Here is a 9,805-nt window from a genome sequence, read left to right as displayed (position 1 = left end):
ACATACGTTTGTGTGTGCGTGTACACATACGTTTGTGTGTGTGGGTGTGTGTGTGCTTACATCTGAGATCAAATTTGCTACAGTGAAAAACCCCCTTTTGTGAAAAATTTCTTGCTGCATACATGATTTTGTTGTAGAGGAGTTTCACTGTAATATGAATGTTAGCAACTGGGCGTCAATGTGGGAAAGTACTCCCACTGCCACACTGTAGTCAACAGATGGTTGCCGGTCTGGGAAATTTCAGTCGTTCCATGAACCGGTCCATGCCAGATAAGATGTGGGGGTCCACTGAGGCCGACTCATACTGTGCTGCGACTTCAGAACTGCCCATTTGAGAATTAGTGTTTAATAGAACTCAAGTGTGTTTCTTATAACATGACTAGGAATAAATGGGTTTATTCGAGCTTGTACAGGCACTGTGGATTCAATGCGTTATATTAAATACTGAAGTATTTCTGTTCACCGACTAGGGAAGGATCACGCCAAGTTCTCTCCTGTGGCCACAGCAAGTTACCGCCTCCTGCCAGAGATCACCCTCCTTGAAACAGTGCAGGGAGAGAAGGCAGAACGCCTCAAACGTTGCTTTTCACAAGGAGTTATAGAACTGGAAGATGATAACGGTAAGATTACCTCGACTTGAAAGTTAGGAAATGAGTGAACACTAGAATAAATACGGTACTGTGTAATTTTCTGCCGATTTCCAACCTTTTTGGACCAAAATGACTATTCTCAAGATGAGCCCAAATCCGTTTTTTTGGTGTGGGGGGGGGGGGGTGCTCGTGGCATTGAGGTCAAGCAAGAGGGGCAGCGTTAGCTGATGCGAAATTGGCCGAGCACATATTGTCATTCGTTTCTGTTGACCTCAGTTATAATGTGCCTTATATCTTTTTGGTGTATTAAATAAGCTCATTAGCAAGTTGGAAGGACCCCCCTCTTCTCGACGAGTACATTTTAGTTCATGGCGGTCGCCGGCCGCACGTGTGGTTTGTTTGTTTTTTTTTTTGTGTAATTAATTTGGTTGGATGCCCACTCGAGCTACGCATGCGTGTGACGTAGTTAATTACGTTCTATATGCCACTTGGCTGCTGCTACAATGGACGGGCTGTTGATTATTTTATTTGTTACTTCGCTCTTTCTGTACTCATGTTGTCTACATTGAGTGTTCCTCTGTTTCTGACTTGAATTGAGTTTTTGGACTTCAATCACTTTTAGTATACAGCGTCAAATTTCTAATGTGATAAATGAAAAATATATGACAAATACTGTCACAATAGTGAACACATAATTTCTCAGTGGACAATGTTATAGTGAGAATTGCATGATTATTGCTGTCGCAGTTTTGGCGTTATACGAATGTAAACATTGGATGGACAGGGACAGAAGGACATGATGATATACATTTGAAGATGTCTTTCTGACAAAATCCTGTGGGAAAACGCACATGCAGCGTACCATGAACTTTCCTGCAAAACCGTGTGCTTACTGTTATCCGGTTCCGCTTTTTATTGTTTGTATTGTGAGATTCATACTGTGATATTGTTACTTCCCTACTGATACGAAGAATCTCAGTCAATCCTAAAACGAAATGCGGTTTTTCAAAAAGATCACCAAAAAATCAATGCTGCCTTAACGAGAGCTGGTCTTTGTTTTTATGAAATGGTAACGTTGTCCATGTATATGCTGGTGTTGCTGTTTTAGGGCAGGGTTTAAAAAAAAAAAAAAATCAAAATCATGGCAGAAGCACTGAAATTAGTGGCCAAAGGCTTGAAGGCAGGTGTTCGAAAGATTTTAGGGTCTACCAGCCTACCTACACCGCCCTCTCTCTCTCTCTCTCTCTCTCTCTCTCTCTCTCTCTCTCTCTCTCTCTCTCACTCTCTCTCTCTCTCTCTCTCTCTCTCTTGTTAATCTAATCCAGGGGTGTCAAACTCATTTCACATTGTGGGCCACATACGGCCTTGGGAGATGTCAAGTGGGCCGTTAAAAATTCTACCATACTCTGCTATAAATAACCAAAATAATATGTCTTTCCTTTGTTTTGGTCTAAAGAAGCACAAGAACACTTGGAAAATGTTGAAATTTAATGAACATATCTTTTACAAAATATTTCATGAAGCACCTTAGATTTCCTTAGACAAATGTGCAATTTACTTTTATCATTCACATATATGCATTGCAACTGATCCCACTGACTGTACAAAGGCACAAAACCTTAACAAGTAATTGGTATTGAAAAATATAGTAATGCACTTTTAAACGAGATTTATAAGAAAGGAATTTTTAAACCATTTACACGAGCATATAAAATCTAAATGTAATCCCTGCCTACACCTTACAAACTAAGGAGAGTGCTATAATATGTGTAAAGAATAAAGTATTCACGTCCTTGATAGCGTCTGCTGTGTTGGGTCTGTCTCAGTGACAGACTGAGGCTGCTCTTGTCTTCTTCTCTGATCAAAACAATGTTGAGAGGAAAACTCTGATCAAAACAGTGTGTGCCTCTAGCGGATATTCCATGAATTGCACCTAATTAAAAATATTAATTCCATGTCTTTTGTGCATTTTTTCACTTTTAAATTATCCTGCGGGCCCGATCAAACCTCCTTGTGGGCCGGTTCCGGCCCTCGGGCTGTATGTTTGACACCTCTGATCTAATCTTTCTATTAGTAAATGAGTTTGTCTGATGTAAATGTAATTTTGGTTGGTGATTGAATTGTTAGGAGCGAATATTGGCCGAGGCCAAACTTAACTACCAATCCCTGCCATAATGTACCCTATTTTCCGCACTATAGGGCACATCAAAACGTCTTCCATTTTCTTAAAAGCTCACCGCGCGCCTTAAAATCCTTGTGTATGGTCATTACGGTAATATGTCGGCCCCAAAATGGCTTCTTGCTGGAGACATGCTGACAATGTTATAACTTGCTGTTGGTTTCAGTGAACTGTGTCGCTGCTTTATTAAATACATTTTGTTGCAGCTCTGGAAAAAGGAGAGCTGTGGTGTTTTTTTAAAAACGCGCACTTTATTAATGATTTTCAGTCAGTTTCAATACAGGTACGTCTTTGTCCGTCTCCGTGCCTTCTCTTCTTCTGTTTGACTCAAGAGCTGTTCATGACCGCCTCAGAAAAAACGTAAATTAACTATACTTTCAATGAAACTACGAAAACTGAAAATAATACTGTACATCAAAACAGAAAATCAAGCGAAGAAATCACAAAATAAATTCTCTGGCCCCCCTACAGAATTTATTTTGTGATTTCCTCGTTTGTGAATACAGTAATCCCTGGTTTATCGCGGTTATTGGGGACCAAAACCACCCGCGATAAACGAAAATCCGCGAAGTAGCGACCAATTAACATACAGGTAAAAAAAAGTTTTTTAAGTCCGCAAACGGTCCGCGAGAAGCTGCAAAACAACAGCGAGTCACATAGAGCAACATATACAGTACTGTACTCCATGTATATACAATTTTTTTTTTTTTTTTTTTTTTACGTTTGAAAAAATTCGCGATGCACTTAAGCCGCGATAAACGAACCGTGAAATAGCGAGGGATCACTGTACACAACAAAACAATAAATAACAAAAACTTCTGAGACAGTCCAGTCTCCAACATTTAACTAATATCTGATCGTTCTGTTGGAGCGATGCTGAAGGAAATGCCGGGGAGGGGGGGCTATAGAATTAATTTATTTCCTCGTTTGATTTTCTGTTTTGATGCATTATTTTCAATTTTCGTAGTTTCATTGAAGTACTGTGATCATTAATTTACGTTTTTTGGAGGCGGTCATGAACGCCTCTGGAGTCGAAAGGAATGAGTGTAGCTCCATCTAGTGCAGGGGTGTCAAACTCATTTCAAATTGTGGGCCACATACGGCCTTGGTAGATGTCAAGTGGGCCAGACCATTAAAATTATATCATATTCTGCTATAAATAACCAAAATAATATGTCTTTCCTTTGTTTTGGTCTAAAGAAGCACAAGAACATTAGGAAAATGTTGACATTTAATGAACATATCTTTTACAAAACATTTAATGAAGCACCTTAGATTTCCTTAAACAAATGTGCAATTTACTTTTATCATTCATATACAGTATATGCATTGCAACTCATCCCACTGATTGTACCAAGGCACAAAACTTTAAGTTATTGGTCGTGAAAAATATCGTAATGCATTTTAAGATTAAACGAGATTTTTACCATTACACGTGAACATATAAAATCTAAATTTAATCCCTGCCTACACCTTAGAAACCAAGGAGAGTCCTATTAAATGTGTAAAGAATAAAGTAATCACATGTCCTTGACAGCGTCTGCTGTGTTGGGTCTGTCTCAGTGACAGACTAAGGCTGCTGTTCTCTTCTTCTCTGATTAAAACAATGTTGTCTTCTACTCTGATCAAAACAGTGTGTCCCCTAGCGGATACTCCATGAATTGCACCTTATTAAAAATATTCATTCCGTGCCTTTTATGCTTTTTTTCACTTTTAAATGATCCTGCGGGCCTGACTGAACCTCCTTGGGGGCCGGTTCCGGCCCGCGGGCCGTATGTTTGACACCACCGATCTGGTGGATGCATTGTCGATTGCGTCTTATAATCCAGTGCGTCCAATATATGAAAACAATTTAAAAAATAGACCATTCATTGAAGGTGCGCCTCAGAATCCAGTGGGCCTTTTAGTGCGGAAAATACAGTATTTAGTTTGACAATAAATGTAAAGGTTATCACATTTAATATCTGTTTTTCCTCAGGGAGCAAGGTCGCTAAAGTTGTCAACAGTCGCTTGGATACATGCAGCAGAGAAATTCTCCGTCATGATGACTTAAAAAATGTGGTGAAACTTGGACGTGTGCGAGACCACTTTATCTGTAAGTTAATTTAGTTCTTGCATTTCATGTGCACACTGTATTGGAACTTGTAAACTGATGCAGCCATCGATTAGTCCCTGTGGGGCGATCTCTCGTTAGCAACGAGGAAAAATAATTTTAAAGTTGTAACTTCAGTGCTGCCTAAAAACATGCAGTTATGACTTGAATATTAATGATAAGAAAACATAAGTGATGGTATTTGTTCCCAATGGCCCATATAAATCACACTCGGTTCCGCTGACCTAACAAAGAAGTGTGTGTGTGTGTGTGTATACACACAAATTTGCTCAGCAATTTTGTTGAAATTCATCTCTCCAATTAATTTTTCATGTTCTTTATTTAATCTTTTCATTTTCAGTTTCTGTGGAGTCTACAGGAATTCTGCCCCCAAATGTCCTCTTCACAGAAGCTATCAAAGTCCTCATGGCGAAGTGTCAGAGATTCCTGAATGCACTGGACTCTGCTGACCCAGAGTGAAATCACGTGAATGAAATGTATTATAGTGATGCAGAGGTCTCACTGGTATGACTTTATACTCTTCCTTTTTCAATAAAACTTTTTGGGAAAAAAACATTTTACATGGATTTCATTTATTGTCGATGTACGAATTTTACAATACATCTTTATTCAGATCGCAATCCATTTAATGAGAGCTATGTGCAATATGATCAGGTGTACTTAGTGAAATAGCCAGGGGTGGGAGTAAGTCGCATGTGCAAGTCAGAATTAAATCTCAATCGTTTCAAGCAAATCCCAAGCAGACATGGGCCTAATTTAGGATGTTAAATTCTGACTGGATGGTAATTGTGAGCAAAAATACTATGGTCTCACAGTATCATACATGGCAATTTTCCGCGGATCCGCGGAAATCCGCCGTTTTATTTCTTAAATTGATCATTTTTCTGAATCGTCTAAATCCGTTGAGAAAATTTTAGGGGCGGTCAGGTACCTTATCGTCGAGTTTTCACGAGCTCTCCCGAACAGTCTCTCCGTTTTCCGTTTGTAAACAGCCCTGCGATTGGACGTGTATGAAAGCTTTAACTAATCAGATCACAGCTCGATTATATATACGGCCCAGCGATTGGTTAACTACAAGCGCTTGGACCAATCAAATTGCATGTAACATATTGTTTACCTGATTCATGGCGGCCTGTTCGTATCGCAAATTCATTGTTCTGGGATCGTTTTGAGCGGAATTATGAAAATTTAGGCAAAGATTATTGTGTGTATTGGAGTGACTTAATTAACTTTGGCTCCCGTGGATGCGTCGCACTGACAGATCATGCAACAAAAGTGAAAAAAACATGCCGACAAAATCGCCATTCGACCGAGCAATTATTCTTTGGGATCGGCATTTTTCAAACAAACTTAGTCAGCGGATACAACTAAAGACGTTACTGTATGAGGTAAGAATCAACAGCTTTTTATCACATTTACACAATACTTTGTGAATACAAGTCATGAACAAATCTTAAATATGGCAGGGAATGTGTTTACTTTTTTTAGTTTTGATTTTGAGCAGCAAATCTGGAGTTACATATGCTCACCAGGAATGCATAAGCAAAATTGCACAACTTTTCACTTGAAAGAATAGTGGCGATCTTGGGATATTTTTCTGTTCAATTTTCAAATAGTGTGTAAATTCAATACACTATCTTAAGCATGTTTAGTGCCCCTTTTATAAGTAACCACGCCCCCGGCCAGGCCACGCCCTTTCCGCTTTTTTCTTCACTCACCATTGCCATGTATGCAGTATTAAAATGCAGCTCTAAAATTACCTTTTTTGAAATGGAAAAAAAGCTGGAGGCGCTTAATGGAGGATTGGCTGACTCCAAAGTAAAGTGCATTGCAGTAATGGAGTTGGGATGTGACGAAGGCATGAATTACTGTCTCAAAGTGTTCATGAGAGAGGAGAGGTTTTACTTTGGCCAGCTGTCTTAAGATGAAAGAAGCTGGATTTAACAACGGCACCAATTTGCCTGTCAAGTTTAAAATAACTGTCCAGTTTAAGACCCAAGTTTGAGACTGTTGACTTAAGATAAGGAGACAGGGAGCCCAGTCAAAATAGAAAAATGGGCTCCCATGATGAATGTTTACGGAACCCAAAATTAGTTACAGTGGTTTCCCATTGGGTCATCTAACGGAACCAAAAAGTTTCTGTTCATTTCTGAAATCCTCAGGCCTGTGATTGTGAGTGCCAGTGATTGTATGTTTATGTGTGCCCTGCGATTGGCTGGCAACCAGTTCAGGGTGTACCTCACCTACCGCCCAAAGACAGCTGGGATAGCACGCCCGCGACCCTCATTAGTATAAGATTAGAAAATGGACGTGTATACTGTATTACATGTTAATGTAGATTTATAAACACCCTGTCACGGACGTATGGTGGTGGAGGACCTCAAAAAGCAGGCAGGAAGGAGGAGCAGGGTGAACTTGACAAATTGTATCTACAAAATACTGAAGAAACTAAATCCAAAACAAAGGCATGAAAACAAAAAGAATCCAAAGTAACAAACAGAAACCATGGCTGAAGCAAAAAAGTAACAATAACAGAAACCATGACAGAGACAAACAATGCTGCCAAATTCATGCTCTCTGGGGCAAATGGTTTAGTTCAAATTAGACTGATGGAGCATGGTTTTTCCATATTTTTGTTCTGGTCTTTTATGAGTAGGACAGAGACATTTAGTTGTCCCTGCTCATGGCAGTAAAAACACTCGCGGGTTTATGTCGCGGTATAGGGGTAGGAACGGGGTTACACTGGTTACTTTTAGGAGATCAAATTTTTTTTTTGCACCCCATAATCTGAGACGTGAAAGAAAAAAATGATAGCGGAGGGGGGTAAAAAAGACAGACTTTAGCCATTCTCCTTGAGGGAGACTGGCTCGCACCCAAGAAAAAACCTCAGCATATACGGCGTACGTTTAAAAGACATGTACAACAGATCTCAAGACATTTAGTGAATGGGGAGAATGGAAGGAGGGAGGGGGGGAACGTGATGCAACCAGTCTGACGAGTAGCTCAGTCCATTTGAGCGGTCTGCGGCTCAGGTTTCATCGTTGGTGGGGGGGTAGGAATCCAATGAAGGCAGTGATAACTGGGGTGTGTGTTTGTGTGAGTGTGATTATCATGCGTGTCAAGTCCGCAGCCGTAACACCAAGCTTATCATCTCCGTGGAGACGTCCTTCGCATACCGGTCTCGGACCTGGGAAGGACGGGTGCGGGGCTGATTGAAACGCTAGTGTCCAAGGAATTTTTTCATCCAGGGGAAAGTCCAGATAAACGATGTTTAGGGAGAAAGCTGGCAACAATTTCAGCCAGCCTTCAAAGTCTTTTAGCCTGTGATTCTCAATGGCGTCAATTAGCCGAATTATCGATCACATTTTCCAGGCCAGAAGCCAATTGCATCTTTGTTCTTTTCCATTTTGCGAAGAAACTCCAAACCCACATCCACTTTGCAATTGAGTTCAGTCAACGCATGAGTCTGAGTGTTGTTCACCCATCTGATGATATCCAGAAAAAACGGTAGCGTGTTCCCTTACAATGAAACTGAATTTTACGAGAGATCAGGAAACTGCCAACTCCAAACAGCAGGTTACCTGTTATCAGAAAACCAAAAGAAGGCTCCACACTGCCTGCTCTTTTCATCCCAAAAAATTGTGTCCGTCGTGCTGAGAGTCCAGCTAATTTCATGGTTTGATTTATCAGAAGAAAATACAGCAGGAGCTTAGAAGAAGTTGAGATAGAGGACAGCGCATAGACCAAGTCAGCAAGTAGGGACTTTGGGGAAGGAGAGCAAGAATAGAGCAAAAAGTATCTGCCTTCGCCCAGAGCCAAACGGAACGGAACCACAGATTATATTATATATACATATATTATATGTGTGTATATATGTATATATATATATATATATATATATATATATATATGTATATATATATGTATATATGTGTGTATATATTTATGTATATGTATATATATGTATGTATATGTATATATATGTACATATATGTATATATATATATGTATATATATGTGTGTGTACATATTTATTTACACTTATTTTTATACTTGCTGTTACAATATCAATTAAAAATTGATTGAAAAAGTTATTTTCCGTAGATGTTCCAATGACCTAGGCCACTATACTATTTGCCTAACGATATGCATGCCACTTATCATATCAGAACAATTACAAACTCAGTTAATGTGTTAAAGCAGCTAAGTGGAGAAAGAAGTAAGTATATATATATATTTTTTATTGTAATATATGTTTGAGATATGTCGAGAGCTTACACACTAGTCGTTGCCATCTGTTTCCAACCACCGAACTGACACGTAGCACGTATGCATAAAGCCAAAGAGTCGGCCACGCTTGGTGTTGACCAAGCAGTTAAGTGAACAGCAGGTGATTGTTTTTCTCACGCCCCCTGACCTCTCCCGACCCTCCTTTTGGCTGTCGCCAACAAAATCTTAATCATGCAGAACGCAGACACCGATTGTCCCTTTACTGTCGGCACATGCACTCTAAACACTTGTTAACCATATCCTTTATATCCAAAGAATCACGATATACATCACAGTGTGAAGACGGTGAGCGATCAGAGAGCGACCAGGGTGCGAAGGCCATCGGATCTTTTAATTATCTTCAAAATAAAAAAAGATCTGAGCAAGCACTTTTCCCTCTTTTTTTTTTTTTTCCTCCCTGAGCTGGCCCTGACTAGCGCAGACATGAACACCACATGAAGACGGGCGTCGAAAACACACTCCTCCCGAGCCGCACATGGGGGCCTCACAACCTGAGCTTTTTGCATGTGAAAATCAAAGGCCCACTGGTAATGACTTCAGTGTGGGCAAAGTGCGGAGATCCTTTTAGCTGCTATCCCCCCGTCAACATGCTGCTTTAACACATCCTTATTCACCGGCTTTTCATATGGCGCT

The 9,805-nt window shown here is 40.0% G+C and overlaps 1 protein-coding gene across 2 annotated transcripts in view; it reads left to right on the top strand.

Moving 5' to 3' along the window:
- polr1c (RNA polymerase I and III subunit C) overlaps positions 1 to 5,440 on the top strand; it is a 22,422-nt gene extending 16,982 nt beyond the window's left edge. For both annotated transcript variants that reach the window (XM_019872103.1, XM_019872102.1), the window contains 3 exons: positions 471 to 620; positions 4,748 to 4,864; positions 5,223 to 5,440. In XM_019872103.1, the coding sequence (XP_019727662.1) occupies positions 471 to 620; positions 4,748 to 4,864; positions 5,223 to 5,341 (386 nt within the window). In that variant the 3' untranslated portion in view covers positions 5,342 to 5,440. The remainder of the gene's footprint in view (positions 1 to 470; positions 621 to 4,747; positions 4,865 to 5,222) is intronic.
- Positions 5,441 to 9,805: the final 4,365 nt, after the last annotated feature.

The sequence above is a fragment of the Hippocampus comes genome, unplaced genomic scaffold (assembly GCF_001891065.2).
Source record: "Hippocampus comes isolate QL1 unplaced genomic scaffold, H_comes_QL1_v1.1 scaffold269, whole genome shotgun sequence".
In the NCBI taxonomy this organism is placed as follows: Eukaryota; Metazoa; Chordata; class Actinopteri; order Syngnathiformes; family Syngnathidae; genus Hippocampus; species Hippocampus comes.
The sequence above is the reverse complement of the archived record's forward strand: the minus strand, read 5'-3'. Positions and strand labels throughout refer to the sequence as shown.